We start from the raw sequence: 19,947 nt of genomic DNA, 5'->3' as shown, positions 1-19,947 counted from the left end.
ATAAAAATCAAGAGCAGAGGTCAGAATTCAAATTGCATTCATGATTAATCTGTGTACAAAAGAAACAACATTGAGATTCGTCAGAGCTCCAAATCAGCAGACACACTTGCACATTGGATCATCTCAGAGCAAACTCATTTCGAATAGTTCACAAAACGGCTGCCTCCGCCTTAGAAAATAGCAAGAACAAACTTCAACGTTCAAAAATGAATTTATTGTTAAATTATCTCTGAAGAAAACAAGTCTGATAGTCGTCACACGTCCAAATCCTCAGAACCCTGACATATGTACACACCCCCAACGTATGCTCCAAAACTACCGAACCCCCAAAATCTGTATGCACCCTGAAATCCGCCGACATTCCCAAATCTCTGCACACACTCAAATTTGCACCGACACACAAATATGTGTGCGCCCCGAAATCCGTGTGCATCTAAGCTCATGTGTGCCCTCAATCCGCATGTATCCCTAATATTATCTGGCAAACACCCGTTCCTGTCCACATTCCCAAATCCCTGTGCACCCCCATATTCTCCAAAGCACTCCTAATTGACCGCATATTCTCAAATCCGTCTGCACCCGCGAATCCGTTGTGCACCCGAGCCCGCTGATTCTCACACATGCACATTAGATTATTCCAACGCAGGAATCATTTCAAATAGTTCACAAGATGGCCGCTTCCATTTAAAAAAAAACAGGTATAGCCGTCAAAGTTCATATCGCATTTATCTTTAAAAGAAACAACCTTGAGATACGACACATCTCCAAATCCAGCAGCTCCTTAAAGTCAGTGTTCACCCCTGAATCTGCCAACACTCCCAACTCTGCATATATCTGCAAACCAGTGTACACCCGTAAAACCCTGCTCATCGGCAAACCCTCATTCAACCCTCAAATCTGTGTGCACCCCCAAAACAAGTGACACCCCAAAATCCCTGTGTACTCACACATTCGCTGACAAACTCCGAAATATTCTCACATCCCCAAATCCTAGCGGATCCCAAAGCCGTGGTACACGTAAACATGAGTCTGTCCCAAAACAGGAAGCATTTCAAACACGTCACAAAATAGCTTAAAGCACAGCAAGAACAAAGTTCGAAGACCAAGCACGCGTCCACATGCTTGTTCACCCGCATATTCGTTGACGGCCCCTTAAATCAGCGCACAATCTCAAATCTGTATCCACCGAATCAGTGTGTACCCCAATTCCATGTGCAACCTAAACCCGCTGACACACCGACATACACATCGGATTATACCAGAGCAAGCATCATTTCAAACACTTTCGCATTAATAATTTAGCAGGAACAAAATTCAATGTTCAAGCTGCACTTATTGTCAAAATCATCTATAAATGAAACAACTTCTTATTCACCACAACGCCACATCCTGAGAACCGTGAAATACGCGCGCAGCCCAAATCCATGAACACCTCCACGTCTACCAAATCCCAAAATCCGTGTGGAACCCCAAATCCGCTGACATTTCCAAATCTGCGCACCTCTGCAAACCCATCTTCATGTCAGGAGATGCCCCTAAGTCCACTGACACCCCCATATTCGCTAACAACCCCCTATTTCTGCGCACATCCACAAATACCTCTGCACTCCCATATTCGCTAAAACACCCCTAAATCAGCGCAATCTTCTAATCAGTCTGCACCCCCAGTTCCGTGCTCACCCGAAGATGCCAACACCCTAAACTCTAACGACAAACACAGATCTGTTCACACTCCATCCCCACGACACTCCCACATGCACATTAGATTATCCCAGAGCAAGACTCATTTCAAACAATTCACAGAATAGATGTTTAAATTAAATAGAAAAATCACAGTTCAAAGTGCATTCGTTATTAAATTATTTATAAATGAAACAACCTTGAGAATCATCACATCCCCAAATCGACGGACTCCCCAAAACAGCGTGCACCCCCAAATCCGTGTGCAAACCCAAATCCATGTGCACCCTGAAACGCGCAAGCAGCACCCAAATCAGTGTCACCCCAAATTCATCAACACTCCGAAATCCGTGTGCACCCCAAATGCCGCGACACATCCTGAATTATGCGCACATCCGCTAATCAGTGTGCCCCATTTCCATGTGCACCCCCAAACCCGACGATATCCCCACATGCACATTAGATTTTTCCGGAGCAAGAATAATCTCAAACAATTTGCAAAATAGCTGCCTCCATCTTAAGAAGTTTAAAGTTTCAAATGCATTCTTTATTAAAATATCTCTGTGTTTCTGCATGTCTATGTGTTTATATGAGTCCGCATGTGTGTGTGTGTCCGTCTCTTTGTGCGTGTGTGAGTGTTTGTGTCGGAGACCAGCGAGCAGACAGCTCTCAGTCTTTGTCGTGATGGTGTGACTACTGAGAACAAATGGCGAGTGTGGAGGAAACCCTTCAGGACGCCAGAGGGATGTGTGGACAGTGGCTCAGGGAACTGGATAGCATTGCATTGTTTGTCAGTGATACAGAAATATCATGGGCTTAATTCTGAAGAGGGGAGAGCTCGGACAGTCTCTACACAATGCATTCGGGAGGCTGAAAAGGGAATGACAGACTGAACCTATGAGGAGCTCTTGATGGCTCCAGGCCTGAACTCGATGAGCTTAGAAAAATGAGGGAGAAATCAAATTGAAACCTATCGAATATTGAATGCAGACCGAACCGCTTTCTTCCTGGCAACAGACCCAAACAATTCCCCTTCATCGACACTTCATTTGGAGTCAGAGGGAACTATAACAAAGAAACAAACACTTTTTGCCCATTTACTCAATACCGAATTGTTATTCTGCCAAGTCCCATAACCGCAGCTGGACCATGGCCCTCAATACCCCTCCCGTCCATGTACTGATCCAAACTTCCCTGCAATGAAATCCATAACTTCCACTGGCAGCTCTTCCCCCACCCTCACCACCCTCTGAATGAAGGAATTCCCACTCAGGTTCCTCTTAAATATTTCACCTTTCACCCTTAAACTGCGACCTCCAGTTCCCATCTCACCCAACCTCAGAGGAAAAATTCTGCCTGCATTTACCCTGTCAACAGCATTCATAATTTTGCATACATCAGCGAAATCTTTCAGCGAAAGATATACGTAAGCGTATACGACAGCGAATACCTTCCCAACACTAAAGGAAGTAAAGTCCTTACCTTTTCCTAAAGCTCGAGTGCTCAAGTCCCAGCAAACGTATTGTAAATTTTATCTGCACTCTTTCAATGTTGTTGATAATTTTCCTTCAGGCAGGTAACAAAAATTACACACAATACACCAGATGAGGCCTCACCAACATCTTCAACATAACATCCCATCTCTTGTGCTTAATACTTTGATTTATGCAGTCCAATGTGCCAAAGGCTTTCATTTCGACGCTATCTACCTGTGACGCCACTTTCAAGTACTTATGAATCTGTGTTCCCAGATGCCTCTGGTCCACCGACTCCTCAGGTCCCGACTGCTCACCGTGTCTTCATGCACCCCAAATCAGTGCACACCCCGAATCCAATCCTTTGAATATGAAACAACGTTTGATGAGTTTCCAGCAGTAAATCTGACCTGCTGCGAGAATTACCTGTTTTCAGGCTCTTCAAAACCGTAAGGGAATCTGAACAAATTAGAGCTTTACATGGACAAATTTCCTCCACCCACTGTAAGCACGAAATGATGGCAAGCGATTCTGTTGTAAATCCTGATAAATGGTTTGCAAGGTTGTTTCTTTATTGTTACCAATAATTCACGCATAACACAGCAACATCAACATTCCCAGTTAAATTATATTTTGATACTTTTGTACAAAGATTAAACTATCTCAATAAATTTCCTTAAGAGATACTGAACCAAGAAATTCTCAGGCATAACAGAATTGTTAGAGTTTATTAAATCGTGTATCCTATCATCAAATAAAGGCATTGAAAGAAACAAGGTGGGGTTACCGAGAACGCGACTGTGGGACATGTTTCATAACCCAACGAACACATATTTCAAGCGTGATACCAGGCACCCAAAACTAAAAACGCTCTTCTTGTGAAGTTCCCAACAGTCCTCCAACACACCTTTAACAGGATGATCATTTCTTCCCCCTTAATTACCCCTTAAGTCAATCCAGTATGTTAACATTAAATTCAAACTCCAACATATATGAAAGCGTTTCCAACATGTATGAAGAGAGCATGAAATTGAGATTTATAAAGTTTCATAGAAAAGTCTATAATTTTTTTATTAATATCTAATCTACCAGCTCCCTTACGAATTTTTAAAATTTGTATTTTAGCTCTAGCTGCTTTTAATTGAGATGCTAATAGTTTATTACTTTTATCTCCAAACACATAAAATTGACTTTTCAATTTAAGCATATTACTTTCAATAGGATAAGTTAATAACAAATTATATTGTGATTGGAGTTCAACTCTGTTTAAATAAATCAATGTTAGGAGAGACTGCAGAAATATTATCCAACTCTTTAATTTGTTTGGAATCTTATCTAACTCTGTTTTTGTCTGTTTCTTAAGCTTAGCTGAATAGGAAGTTATCTGACAACGCAAATATGCTTTAAATGTGTCCCATATAATCAATTTCGATACATCTCCCGTATTGTTAAAAGGAAAAAAAAAACTTTTATCTGAGTCTCAATAAATTCGACAAAGTCCAGACATTGTAATAAATTTTCTGAAGAACATCAGGGCAAGTTTGCAATAGCGACATCATTCAATTCAAAAGCTAAACTTAAAGGTGCATGATCCAAAAGAACTATAGCATCATATTCACATTTCCGGACTTCGGACAAAAATCGGGGATCAACTATAAAGTAATCGATTCTCGAATATTTTTGTGAACGTGTGAAAAAAAAGAATAATCACTATCATTAGGATGTAAATCTCTCCAAATTTCAAACAGGCCAAAATCAATTAGAAAAGAGTTAATAAGTGATGCAAAACAACTCGGAAGTCGCTGATTCGTTCAACTCTTGTCAATCAAAGGGTTTAAGCAACAGTTAAAATCACCACCCATTAACAACATATATTCATTTAACTCCGGCAATAATGCAAATACATTTTGTTTTAAAAAGAAGGATCATCTGCATTAGGTCAATATTGGTTAACCAGAACAATTTTTCTATTACAAATTTTTCCTTTAACAATGAAAAATCTACCATTAATATCTGACACAATATCTTCTTGGTTAAATAAAATATAACATTTAATAAAAATAGATGCTCCCTTTGTTTTATTTTGTCAAGTAGCGTGAAATTGAAGGCCTTTCCACATTTAAAAAAAATCTATTTTGATTGCCCGTTTTGTTATATGTTTTTTGAACAAAAATTATATCGCGTTGGAATAGATTAATGATGTTTAAAATCTTCTTTCGCTTAATAGGATGATTCCAACCACGTACATTCCAATTTATAACATTTATCTGTTTAATTGCCATAATTATTATTTTATTTTACTTAACATATAAATGAACGCATACCAGCGCAGGCTAATCAAAACTGGTGGTGTTAAGTACAACCATACATAAAATATGCATGCTCCGGGACTCCGTAATGTGAAAAAATACCAAAAAAGAAAACTAAAATTAATCTTACAATTGATCCTGTGAATCAAAACTAACCCCAATCATCCCACCACCCCAAAAAGCCCGAAATTCGGCAAAAAAGCCGAAATGCATCCCCATAGAGTACAAAAGAGAGAGACACCGCGAGCTGCCCGTTTTACAGTGATTTTAAAAAGCTTTCCTTAATTCCTCCTGCAAGTTACAAAGAAAACAACATACGGCCCTAAAATAGAAAAGCCCTGCAAAGGAAAAGAAATTGCTAAATATAAAAAAGCCAAACACTACAAAGAAACACACCGCCATATCAAGTCATGTTAACCGGTTCTTCTGCCCACTTACAGGCCTTGCTTCTAACTGAAATATATGCAATTTGAATATCAATTTGCTTTGATGCCTTCCATTGTTTAACAGAGTATTATTGTGCTGGAACAATGGACCCTGGTGAGGCTGAGTAATCATTAAAACATGGAACAGATTCCCAGCTGAAATTGCTAATACAAGAGGGCACACTTTTACGGTGATCAGAAGAAAATATAGGTATCTCAGAGATGTTTTTTTTTTCATAGCCCAGGGGTACGTGGAAAGATCTGCCAGGGATAGTCATAGAGGCAGACACAGTTAGGCCATTTAAGAAAATCCTACATAGGCTTATAGTGAAAGACGAATAGAATTCTCCACAGGACGGAAGCATTAGATTACTCACGAAGTAGATTGGAAGGTAAGCAGAACATCATGGGCCAAAGGGCCTGTACTGTGCAGTTTTTCTCTACAACATCTGGCTCCCCATGTCCAGCATAAAAGTTCAGAGAGAAAAAAATGTTTATACTTAATCCTTTAAAACAATCTTGGAAAAGCAGAAACAATCTCCAAAGACGCAAAAACAATAAAATTATACAAAGAGAAAAATGCGTATGTAATCTCTAGTGAAGAAAAATCAGCACCATTTTCCATTTAACTGACACGCCCAGTGAAAAACTGTTTTTAAAAAAACTAATTACCTATCGACTAAGCACTCCCAACGATACATAAAAGAAAAAGACCTTATGAACTATGGAAACTATCACTTAATTAATGAAAAACAGAGAGTAAAAACAAATAATCAAACAATCTGTCCGTTGTGTTAATTCACTCAGTAGACCAAACAGATTTCGGAAAAGCCATTCATCATTCACATCAAAAAGTTCACATCTTCTTTAAATGGTCGATCGATCAAAGGACATCTTAAGCAAATCAGAAATATTCAGAGCTTATCTTCTTTCCGAAATTACAACTATTCAAAAGTCCTAAAACCATTCAAAGCTCGGCTACAACCGGAATAGAGTTAACATAGTCCAATCCCTCTTTGGGATCAAGAAAAACATGTGGAGTCGAATCTTTGGGAAATAAATTTAATCGGGCTGGATATTGAAGTGATGGGAATAATCTCTTATCATAGGCTATCTTCATGGTTGGAACGAATTTAGACCGCAGGTCCATAACTTCCCGTGGATAATCTTCATGAAAACGAATCTCAGAACCTTTAAATTTAAAAACTCTGTGTTTCCTTGCATATTTTATGTTTGGTCTTTAAAATGAAGAAAGGAAACCAAAGCTGACCTTGGTTTATCCGGGTTCCGAGATTGCGAAGTGAAAATTCTGTGCGCTCTTTCAATGTCGGGAGATTGAGGTAAAATATCCGGAAACAGAGATTGAAACAAGTTAGCAAAGTAGTCTAATAAATCTCCAGTCTCAGACCCTTCCTTCAATCCAACAATTCGAATATTATCCCGACGAGATCTTGCTTCCAAATCGATAATCTTATGTTGAGACTTTTCCACGCGAGCTGAAATCTCCGCGATTTGACACCTCGCCGCTTTAAGTTCAGAATTCAGGGGAGATAATGTTTTCCTGCACAAATTGAAAACTCTCTCGTAACGACTTCATCTCAGGAGAGGTAGCATCAAGTTTTACCGTGTTGTTCTCTATTTTCTTGACGAGACCCTTCAGCGAATGTTCTAGACGCTCAGCCCAAGCTGGTGTTTCCTCTTATTTGTTCCCCTTTCCATTGCTGGATTCAGGAAGCTGCTTTCCACTTCTTAAAGATTGTGACGTAGAAACAACTATTCCCCTCTAAGATCGGACAAATAAAAGTTAAAAATTCAAATTTTAAACTGGGGAAAAGGAAGAATTAATTGCAGCCACACAAACGCTGACAGTAGGCGGATTCTTCCCCTCCCCCTCTATTTTTTGCTTTCCTTAAAGATTCCATTCACCTCTTCCCATTAATTTCCCTCTTGGAACATATCCCTGCAAGCGAGATATGTTCTGCACGCTCCCATTTACTTCCTTCCTCAGCTCCATTCACCCTTCCAGGTGAGGCAACACTCCACCTGCGAGTCTGTCAGGTTGGTCTACTGTATCTCCTGGTCACGGTCGGCGAATCCTGGAATGAACACGATAAAGTCTGCAGATGCTGGAAATCCAAAGCAACTCCCTCAAAACGCTGGAGGAACTCAGCAGCTCAGGCAGAATGTATGGAAAAGAATAAAGAGACCGCGGTTCGAGCCGAGTCCCTTCGTCAGCACTGAGAAGGACGGGGGGAAAGGCCAGAATTAAAAGGTGGGGGGTATGATCGGACGGGAAAGAGATTAGCTAGAAGTTAATAGTTGAAGCCAAGTGGGTGGGAAAGGTCTAGGAAAATCTGATAGGAGCAGATAGAGAACATAGAACATCGAGAACTACAGCACATTACAGGCCCTTCGGCCCACAATGTTGTGCCGACCATGTATCCTACTCCAGAAACTGCCCAGAATGTGCCTACTGTACTGCCCTCTATTTTTAAACTCCATGTACCAACACAGTACAAGTCTCTTAATAGACCCCATTGCATTTGCCTCCACCACCTTCACTGGCAATGAATTACACGCTCCCTTCTGTGTGGATAATTTACCTCTGCCATCTCCCTTGTACCTACTTGTACAATGTTGTGCCGACCATGTATCCTACTCCAGAAACACCTTAAACCTTAAATGGCTCTTGAATTTAATCCCACAGTTGATGAAGGCCAACACACCACACGCCTTCTTAACAACACGGTCAACCTGCAGAGCAACTTTGGGGTCTGATGGAGGCGGACCCGAAAGTCTCGCTCATCCTGGACACTGCCAAGAGTCTTACCATTAATATTATATTCTGTCTTCAATTTTGACCATTCAAAATGAACATTTTAACACTTATTTGGGTTGAACTCCATCTACCACTTTTCAGCTCTGGTCTGCACTCTATTGACGTCGCGCTGTTACTTCACACAACCCTGTACTCCATCAACAACACCCTCAACTTGGAATCATCAGCAAACTTACTAACCCACCTTTCTACTTCTTCATCCAGGTTATTGATAAAGATCTCAAGGTGTCGGGGTCACAGAAGAGATCACTGTGGAACACCACTTGTTAGGGTCCCCCATGCAGAAAATGAAACATCTACAACTACCCATTGCCATCTGTGGGCAATTTTGGATCTACAAAGCAAGGTGTCCCTGGATCCCATTGCCTCATTACATTCTGAATCAGCCTCGCATGGGGAACCTTATCAAATGCCTTATTGAAATCTATGTACACTGCATCCACTATTCTACCTCCAACAATCTGTTTTGCTACATTCTCAAAAGAATTCGATTGGGTTTGTAAGGCATAAACTACCCTTGAGAAAGCCATTCTGACTATCTCTGATCAGATTATGTCTCTCAAAATGCTCATGAATTCTGCCTCTCAGGATCTTCACCAACAACTTGCCTACCACTGAAGTAAGACTCATTGGTCCATGATTTCCTCCTGGGTTATCTCTACTCCCTTTTTTGAACAGTGCGACAACATTTGCAAAATTCCAATCATCTGGTACTTCTCCCGTGCTGGTTCATAATGCAAAGATCATTGCCAGAAGCTCTGCAATTTCCTCACTTGTTCCCCACAGTATCCTGGGGTATATCTCGCCCAGTCCCAGCGACTTATCAAACTCAATATCTTTCCAATGCTCCAGCACATCGTCTTTCTTAATGTCTGTATGCTCAAGTGTTTCAATCCGCTGTAGGTCTTCCCTACAATTTCCAGGTCACCTTGTAACTCTCCAGAACTCTATTGTAGTTTATTGAAGCTTTCATAAACTTTTCTGTTCTTCTGAACTAGATTTGCCACAACCTTTGTACACCATGGTTCTTTTACCCTACCATGCTTTCCCTGCCTCAGTGGAACTTACCTGTGTTGAACGCCATGCAATTGTTCCCTGAACATATGCGACATCTCTGCCGTGAATTTCCCTGAAAATACCTGCCCACAATCTATGCTCCTGACATTCTGCCTGAAAGCACTCTACCCAATTAAATGTTTACACGAATCGTGTGCTCCTGCCCTCTCCAGCGCTATGGTAAAGCAGATAAGAGCTGTGATCACTTCCGCCAAAGAGCTCCCCCACCCCAGTGACCAGGTTCGTTTCCCAATACCAGATCAAGTACAGCCTCTTCTCTAGTTGGCTTATCAACAAGTTGTGGCAGGAACCCTTCCTGAACACACCTGACAAACTCCACCCCATCCAAACCCCTTGCTCTAAGGAATCACCCATCACAACAGAATCATTATTGCACCCTTCCAGAATCTACCTCCCTGAAACACAGAAAACCTCCAGAACAATACGGGCCTTTCGCCCACAAAGCAGTGCCGAACACGTCCTTACCTTAGAACTGCCCAGGCTTACCCATAGCCCTCTATTTTTCTAAGCTCCACATTCCCATCCAGGAGTCTCTTAAAATACCCTGTCGTTTCCTCCTCCACCACGGCCGCCGGCAGCCCATTCCAAGCACTCACCACAATCTGTGTCTCTATATTTCTCGGCCATCCTCCTTGGCAGTTCTCCCTTTTGTTCTTATCCTGTCTTTGAGTTTATGAGTCAGTCTTGGACTTTGTGAAGGAGCCCTAACTCCATCCTCATCATCCCCATTTTCTCTTCTCACTCTCCTCCCTCACACTTCACTGCATGTGTTTGTGTGTGAGATCTGCCTGTCCACTTTCCCCTAACACAGTCCTGTACAAACCACAATCCTCTCTAGCTCAAATAATCTGAAAATCGTATCCCTTCCCTCATGCACCAGCTCCTCAGCCACGTGTTAAACTGTACAATCTTCCTGTTTCTGCTTTGTGGCACAGGTGGCAACCCTGAGATCACCAGCCTGGATGAGCTTCCCTTGAACTTCCTTAAGAATGCTGAACACTCGACCAGAGATGTCCCGGACACTGGCACACAGGGGGCAACATATTATTATCTTGAAATTTGTCCTCTACTGTGCCTATTGTCTTGTTTTTCAATTAATTATTTTTAATTAATTATTGTGCAGCCTTGCACTGTTTTGTGCACTTTATGCAGTCCTGTGTAGGTCTGTAGTCTAGTGTAGTTTTTGTGTTGCTTTACGTAGTCCAGTTTAGCCTTGAGTTGGCTCACATAGTCTAGTGTAGTTTCGTGTTGTTTCATGTAGCACCAGGGTCCTGGAGAAACATTGTTTCTTTTTTACTGTGTACTGTCCCAGCAGTTTATGGTCAAAATGACAATCAAAAGCGACTTGACTTGACTTTAATCCTCGACCACTGACCGCAGGCCAAAGTCAGCAATGTTTCCACAAGGGACAATCTTGCCTGACAAATCTGTGGGCATTCTTTGAAGAAGTAACAAGCAGGATAGGCAAAGGAGAATTGTTTCCACAACTGAAACTCTCGGTGGAATTCATTGAAAAAGCAACCCAAAGGACAGATAAATAAGAATCGGTTTATGTTGTACACTTGGATTTTCAGAAGGCCTTTGACAAGGTGCTGCACATGAGGCTGCTTAACAAGCTGTGTGCCCGTGGTATTACAGGGGAGACTCCAGCACGGATTGAACCCTGGCTGATTGGTAGGAGGCAAAGTGTGGGGATAATGGGAACCATTTCAGTTTGGTGTCACTCAGGGTCTGTGCTTGGACTGGTGCTTTTTACATTATATTCCAATAATTTGGAAGATGGAATTGTTGGCTTTGTTACAAGCTTTGGATAGGGCATGAAGACATGAGGAGGGGCAGGTAGTTTTATGCAGGGAGGCTTAGACAGATTGGAGAATGGGTTAAGAAATAGCAGATGGAATACAGTGCTGGGAAGTGTATGTTCATGCACTTTGACAGAAGAAGTTGACTTTTTCTTCTAAATGGACAGAAAATACCAAACAACTGAGGTGCAAAGGGACACGGGGAGTCCATGTTCAGGATCCCCTAACAGCTAATTTGCAGGTTAAATCTGTGGTTCTGGAAGGCAAATGCAACGTTAACATTCATTTCAAGAGATCTACAATATATAAGCAAGGATGTAATTTGTAAAGTTGGTAATCACTGGTGAGGCCTCACTTGGAGTACAGGTTTGGGCCGCTTATCTTAGAAAGGATGTGCTGAAACTGGAGAAGGTTCACTGTAGGTTCACAAAAAATATTCCAGGATTGAATGGATTGTCCTATGAAGGCGTTTAATCGGCCTGAGCTTGTATCAGCAGAGGAATTAGGGATGAACTCATTGAAACTGATCAAACTGTGGAAGGGCTTGATAGAGTGGATGTGGAAAGGATGCTTCCAGTGGTGGAAGAGTCTACGACCAGGGAACAGAGCATCAGAATAGAGGGGTGTCCTTTGAGAACGGAGATGACAGAGAACGGACACAGAGTGCTGAATCTGCAGAATTCTTTGCCACAGGCAGCCGTGGAGGCCAAATCACTGGGTCCATTTCAGGCAGAGATAGATAGGTTATTGATTAGTGAGGGCATCAAAGGGTATGGGGAGGAGGCAGGGGAGTGGGGATGACTGGAAGAATTGGATTAGCTCGTGATGGAATGGCGGAGCAGATTCGATGGGCTGAATGGCCTACTTCTGCTCCTATATCTTATGGTCTTATGTTCTAACGGTCTGTCCCCGGTGTGACCTGTCTGATGTAGCTTCCAGTCAAATGACTAAGTGAATCCCTTCCCACAGTCTAAGGTGGTAAATGATTTCTCCTCAGTGTGAACTAACTGGTGTCTCTGTAGTTTGGATGACCGAGTGAATCCCTTCCTACATTCAGAGCAGGTGAATGGCCTCTCTCCAGTGTGAACCAGCCGGTGTCTCTGTAGGGTGGATGAGTGAGTGAATCCTTTCCCACATACAGAGTAAGTGAACGGCCTCTCCCCACTGTGGATTCGCTGGTGTGACAGAAGGTTGGATGACTGAGTGAATCCCTTCCCACATTCAGAGCAGGTGAACGGCCTCTCCCCAGTGTGAACACGCAGATGCATTTTTAAGTCTGATGACCCAGCGAACAGTCTGAGCAGATAAATGGTTTCTCCCCAATGTGAAAGCACTGATGTGTGTTCAGTTCAGATGACCGAGTGAATGGCTTTCCACAGTCTGAGCAGGTGAATGGCCTCACCCCAGTGTGAACTCGCTGATGTATTTTCATGTCAGATGACCGGGTGAATCCCTTCCCACATTCAGAGCAGCTGAACGGTTTCTCCCCATTGTGAACTTGCTGATGTACCTTCAGTTGAGCTAAACGAGTGAATTGCTTCCCACAGACTGAGCAAGTGAACGGTTTCTCTCCAGTGTGAACCAGCTGGTGTCTCTGCAGTTTGGATGAATATGTGAATCCCTTCCCACATTCAGAGCAGGTGAACGGACTCTCCCCAGTGTGAACTTGCTGATATGCCTTCAGTTGGTTTGACTGATTGAATCCCGTTCCACATTCAGAGCAAGTGAACAGTTTCTGCCCAGTGTGAACTTGATGATGTTTCTTTAGCTGAAACGACCAAATGAATCTCTTCCCACATTCAGAGCAGCTGAACGGTTTCTCCCCAGTGTGGACTCGCTGATGTACGGTCAGTTGAGTTAAACGAATGAATTCCTTCCCACAGTCTGAGCAAGTGAACGGTTTCTCCCCAGTGTGAATTCGCTGATGTTCCTTCAGTTGAGATGACCGAATGAATCCCTTCTCACAAAGTGAGCAGGTGAACGGTTTCTCCCCAGTATGAACCAGCTGGTGTCTCTGTAGTTTGGATGAATATGTGAATCCTTTCCCACATTCAGAGCAGGTGAATGGACTCGCCCCAGTGTGAACTTGCTGATGTGCCTTCAGTTGGTTTGACCGATTGAACTCCTTTCCACATTCAGAACACGGCAACTGTTTCTCCCCAATGTGAATTCGCTGATGTTTCTTTAGTTGAGATGATCGAATAAATTCCATCCCACAGTCAGAACACATGAATGGTTTCTCCCCAGTGTGAACCAGCTGGTGTCTCAGTAGGTTAAAGGACCGAGTGAACTCCTTCCCAAAGTCTGAGCAGGTGAACGGCCTCTCCCCAGTGTGAACCCGCCGATGTACCTTCAGTTGAGATGGCGAAGTGAACTCGTTCCCACAGTCTGAGCAGGTGAACGGTATCTTCTCAGTGTGAACTCGCCGATGTACCTTCAGTTGAGATGACGAAATGAACTCCTTCCCACAGTCTGAGCAGGTGAACGGCCTCTCCCCAGTGTGAACTGGTGACGTTCATTCAGTTGAGATGACGAAGTGAACTCCTTCCCACAGTCTGAGCAGGTGAACGGCCTCTCCCCAGTGTGAACTGGTGACGTTCATTCAGTTGAGATGACGAAGTGAACTCGTTCCCACAGTCTGAGCAGGTGAACGGCATCTTCTCAGTGTGAACTGGTGACGTTCATTCAGTTGAGATGACGAAGTGAACTCGTTCCCACAGTCTGAGCAGGTGAACGGCATCTTCTCAGTGTGAACTGGTGACGTTCATTCAGTTGAGATGACTAAATGATTCTGTTTTGCCATTCAGAGGTGGGGAAAGGCCATGGCACCGTGTGAACCTGCTGGTGTCTCTGTAGTGTGGTTGATTGTGTCAGTGCCTTCCCACACTCTGAGAAACGTCTCCTCACTGGTGAATTTTTGGATATATCTTTCGCATCGATGACAGAATGAATTGCTTCCTGCAGTCAGAACAGGTGGAGCATCTCACTCTGGTGTGAACCTGCTGATGTATCTTCAGGCTGGATGACTGAGTAGTTCCCCTCCCTCACACAGAGCAGGTGAACGGCCTCTCTCCACGGTGAACTCACTGGCGTGTCTGCGGGTAGGCTGTGAGTGAATCCCTTCCCACACTGAGAGAAGGAGAATGTTATCTCACTGCGATCAATTCTCTGGCAATTCAGAAAGTCAGACGTTTGAAACCCTTGTTCAATCAATGCAGTTGAAGAACTGATCTCCAGTGAACAAATGCTGGTGTGTTCTCAGCACCCCGGTTCCAGTGCACTTCACTGAGTTACAACAGAAAACTTCATTTCAAACACAAAACACATTTCCAGCTGGGATGAGATAATTCTTCATCTCCAATAATCGAAAACAGTTGTGTTGTTGTTGTTGTTGCTGCAGAGAAAATATTTAGTCACTCCTTAAATATCTGTACAGAGACAGCAAAACTGACATGTTACTGTGTTTAAGATTCCCGTACACAAGTGTTCGGTCATTTTAAAACTGTAGAAATATTTGCAAAATACATCAATGGGTGAAGGACAGTATTTCAGGAGAGATTTTAGTCTGTGGTGAGAACATAAGAAATAGGAGCAGGAGTCGGCTATCCGGCCCATCGAGCCTGCTCCGCCATTTAATAAGACCATGGATTCATCTCCACCTACCTGCCTTTTCCCCATAACCCTTAATTCCCGTACTATGCAAAAATCCATCCAGCCTTGTCTGAAATATATTTACTGAGGTAAGCTCCACTACTTCATTGGGCAGAGAAATGCACACATTCATCAACTTCAGGGAAAAACAGTTCCTCCTCATCTCCATCCCAAATGCCCTGAATCTTGAGGTGATGTCCTCTAGTTCTAGTCTAACCTGCCAGTGGGAACAACTTCCCTGCCTCGATTTTATCTATCCCTTTCATAATTTTACATGTTGAGCTGTGACCTTTGGCATAACAATTTTATCCCATTCAACTCTAGTTGAGATATACCCCAGGCTACTGTGGGAAGTGAGGGAGGAGTTTGCTGAGCCTCTGGCGATGATCTTTGCATCATCAACGGGGATAGGAGAAGTACTAGAGCACTGGACGACATTGTTCCTTTGTTCAAGAAAGGGAGTAGAGATAACCCAGGAAATTATAGACCAGTGAGTCTTACTTCAGTGGTGGACAAGTTGTTGGAAAAGATCCTGACAGCAGGCAGGATTTATGAGCATTTGGAGAGTCATAATCTGATTAGGGGTAGTCAGCATGGCTTTGTCAAGGACAGGTCTTACATACAAAAACAAAACACAATGATGAAGGTAGAACATTGAATGTAGTGTACATGGCTTTCAGTAAGACTTTTGATAAGATTCCCCATGTGAGGCTCAATCAGAAAATAATGGGGCATGGATCCAAGGAGAACTTGCGGTGTGGATCCGGAATTATGAAAGGGTGGTTGTACATGGTTCATATTCTGCAAGGAGGACGGTGACCAGTGTTGTTCTGCAGGCATCTGTTCTGGGACCCTCTTCTTTGACATTTTTATAAATGACCTTGATGAGGAAGTAGAACGGTTGATTAGTAAGTCTGCTGATGGCACAGAAGTTGAGGATATTGTGAATAGTTGTAAGAGGCTACAGCACGGCATTAATAGGATGCAGAATTGGGATGAGAAGTGCCAGATGGAGTTCAACAGAGATAAGTGTGAAGTGATTCATTTTGGTAGGTCAAATTTGAAGAGAGAATATAATATTATGTTAGAACTCTTGGCAGTGAACAGGATCAGTGAGAACTTGGGGTCCATGTCAAAAGCACACTCAAAGCTGCTATGCAGTTTGACATTGTTGTTAAGAAGGCGTATGGTGTGTCGGCCATCAACCACGGGACTGAGTTCATGAGCTGTGAGGTAATGTTACAGACATTAGTGAGATGCCACTTGGAGTACGGTGTTTAGCTCAGTTCTGGTCACCTGATTACAGGAAGGATGTGGATACTATAGACAGTGTGTAGAGGAGATTTACAAGCATGATGAATAGATTGGAGAACACGCTTTATGAGAATGGCTTAAGTGAACTTTGGAGCGACAGAAAATGAGAGGTGACCTCACAGACGTGTAAAAAGTGATGAGAGGTATTGATTGTGTGGATAGCCAGAGGCTTTTTCCTAGGGCTGAATTGACTAACATAAGGTGGCATAGTTTTAAGGTGCTTGGAAGTAGGTAGAAGGGGGATGTCAGAGGTAAGTTTTTCACACAGAGAGTGGTCGGTACGTGGAATGCACTGCTGGCAATGGTGGGAGAGGTGGATACAATAGGTCTTTTAAGAGACTCTTAGATATGTACACGGAGCTTAGAAAAAATAGGCGGCTATACAGTATGGAAATTTGAGGCAGTTACTAGAATAGGTTACCTGTTACTGCGGGCTGAAGGACCTGTAATATTTTGTAGACTTCTATGTTTATATTTGAGGTCCTCGTCTTCTAACAAGGCACGTATCAGACGTCCTGACTGACCATCAAATTCTCTGACTGTATTCCTCTCTGTATGAGGATAGGCTATTTCTGCCTTCAATCAATCTGTGACTTGGCTCAACTTGTCTGTGTCCTTTAGTACTATTTCAAGTTCTGGTCATGTTCCACAGCATTACAAAGAGCCCCTGTTACTCCATGTATGATCCTGGAGATGTTCTGTTTACTCAGATCCCCTCTCCCAACTGATTGACAGTGATGAACTCGAGGAAATGCCAATGAACATGTTTTTTACACAGAAAGTGACGAGTGTGTGGAATGGGCTGCCGGCGACGGTGGTGGAAGCGGATACGGTAGGGACGTTTCACAGACTCCTGAATAGGTACATGGAGGTTAGAAAAATAGAGGGCTAATAGGTAAATGCTAAGGTATGAGAAACCCATCTATCCGCCATCCGAGTATCCAGCAATGCGCATGCGGAGTCGCGGCCAGCGCTCATCGACCGAAAGCTCCCAGCGGTTCGGGTACGGATCGTGTGGCGGAGAGAGATGGAAGGGACCGGGACTGTCCTGGGGTGCGGGATCAGTGTGCCCGGAGCTCTCAGTAATTTTCCTTCAATCGCGGTTCAGACGCCAGGTGACTAAAATGCGGCCCGGATGCCCTGATCCTACCTGCGTCCGATTCTTGTGAGCCTCTCGTCTACTGAGCGCATGCGTGATAGTAGGGATGACCTCCGACCTCTGCGCGTGCGCATTGATCAAACAGGAGAACATCTGCAAATGCAGAAATGCAAAGCAATACACGCAAAATGCTGTTGGAACTCGCTGGGGACAGGGAGCAGCTATGGAGAGGAGTGAACAGCCAGCGTTTCAGACCGAGACCCTTCTTCAGGACTGGACAGGAAGGGAGGGAGTCAGAATGTGGGCGCAGGGGAGGTGATAGGTGAAACCGGGAGATGGGGAGGGTGATTTAAAGAGCTGGAAAGTAGATTGGTGAAAGAGATAAAGGACCAGAGAATAATGATAATAATAATAAATATTGTATTGATTCCGAGTGGGGAATTCTTTCGTTACGGCAGCAACATTTCAAAACACACTTAGCAGTGTGCAAACTTTACTAAAATAGAGAATAATAATATACCAATGTGCAATAATAATGTATGAAGTAATAATGCAGAGACTATTAGACTATGACGTGTCGCATAAAGATGAACTGCTGTGTATGCTTATTGCATTTGGTAGGAAATATTTTCTGTAACGATCCACCTGTTCTCTGTTCTCCGACTCCTGCCCATCTCTGATGCACCCAACTACCGCAGAGTCATCAGAGAACTTCTGCAAGTGGCCAGACTCAGAGTTGTACTGAAAGTCTGAGGTGTACAGTGTGAACAGAAACGGAGACAGGACAGTCCCTTGTGGGGCTCCACTGACACTCACCTCCACCTCAGGCAGAGAACCACCCAGCGGTACAAACTGGGCTCTATCAGTCAGGAAGGCTGTGATCCAGGAGAGAGTGGATTTGTCTACGCCTATCCTTTGCAGCTTCTTGCTGAGAAGACGTGGCTGGATTGTATTGAAAGCAGAAGAGAAATCAACAAATGTGCTTCCCGGTGGGATGATGCTCGCCTGCAACGGGGAGATGACGGTGAAACACTCGGGCTCTGTTGGCTGTGTAAGTCTGGGGAAAACCATCTCTGGCCCCGCCAAGCAGGTGAGATTGAGGTGTGAGCTCACCCGAGACCCCCTGCTTGAGTGGAAGCTGCGTGATTTTTACCCTGTTACAAATCAGTACCAAGCAACAACAGACAGTGCACCATACAAAATTAAACGATATAGCTTTATAAATCATAATTTGACTAATGGGTTAGTAAAGAGAAAGCAAACAAAAAGAGAAAAGGGTCCATTTTAACGAACCGGTCCGATGTGCACAAGTTGGAGCTCACGGTTTCCCCTCCTTCGATCTCCCCGGCCTTCGTCGGATCATGGCACCGCTCCAGGTGGAGTACTACACCCTCTCCACTCCGGCATCTTCTCCCTTCATCCCCCACCGAACAAACACCCAGATCACCCTGGTGTCAGGCAGGTGGCGTGAAAGGCATTCCCTTCATCCCCCAACGGACAAACACCCAGATCACCCTGGTGTCAGGCAGGTGGCGTGAAACGCACTCCCTTCATCCCCCACCGGACAAACACCCGGATCACCCCGGTGTCAGGCAGGTGGCGTGAAACGCACTCCCTTCATCTCCGACCGAACAAACACCCGGATCACCCTGGCGTCAGGCAGGTGGCGTGAAACGCACTCCCTTCATCCCCCACCGGACAAACACCCGGATCACCCTGGTGTCGGGCAGGTGGCGTGAAACGCACTCCCTTCATCTCCGACCGAACAAACACCCGGATCACCCTGGCGTCAGGCAGGTGGCGTGAAACGCACTCCCTTCATCTCCGACCGAGCAAACACCCGGATCACGCTGGTGTCGGGCAGGTGGCGTGAAACGCACTCCCTTCATCTCCGACCGAACAAACACCCGGATCACCCTGGTGTCGGGCAGGTGGTGTGAAACGCACTCCCTTCATCTCCGACCGAACAAACACCCGGATCACCCTGGTGTCGGGCAGGTGGCGTGAAACGCACTCCCATCGTCTCCCACCGGACAAACACCCAGAACACCCTGGTGTCAGGCAGGTGGCGTGAAACTGACTCCCTTCATCCCCCACCGGACAAACACCCGGATCACCCTGGTGTCAGGTAGGTGGCGTGAAACGGACTCCCTTCATCCCCCACCGGACAAACACCCGGATCACCCTGGTGTCAGGCAGGTGGCGTGAAACGCACTCCCTTCATCTCCCAGCGAACAAACACCCAGAACACCCTGGTGTCAGGCAGGTGGCGTGAA

At 44.2% G+C, this 19,947-nt stretch overlaps 2 protein-coding genes across 2 annotated transcripts in view; both read right to left on the bottom strand.

Annotated features, from left to right (window-relative positions):
• Positions 1–19,947, bottom strand: part of LOC140723130 (uncharacterized) — a 1,246,679-nt gene that overhangs the window by 859,515 nt on the left and 367,217 nt on the right. The window lies entirely within an intron of this gene.
• On the bottom strand, positions 991–18,742 carry LOC140723126 (uncharacterized). The gene is made up of 6 exons (XM_073037753.1): positions 18,488–18,742; positions 17,723–17,824; positions 16,994–17,063; positions 12,978–13,911; positions 12,747–12,903; positions 991–1,071 (listed from the first exon to the last, which is right to left on the bottom strand). Exons 1-6 carry the CDS (start codon positions 18,740–18,742, stop codon positions 991–993), a joined length of 1,599 nt encoding a protein of 532 aa, XP_072893854.1.

The sequence above is a fragment of the Hemitrygon akajei genome, unplaced genomic scaffold (genome assembly GCF_048418815.1).
Source record: "Hemitrygon akajei unplaced genomic scaffold, sHemAka1.3 Scf000101, whole genome shotgun sequence".
Lineage (NCBI taxonomy): Eukaryota > Metazoa > Chordata > Chondrichthyes > Myliobatiformes > Dasyatidae > Hemitrygon > Hemitrygon akajei.
The sequence above is the reverse complement of the archived record's forward strand: the minus strand, read 5'-3'. Positions and strand labels throughout refer to the sequence as shown.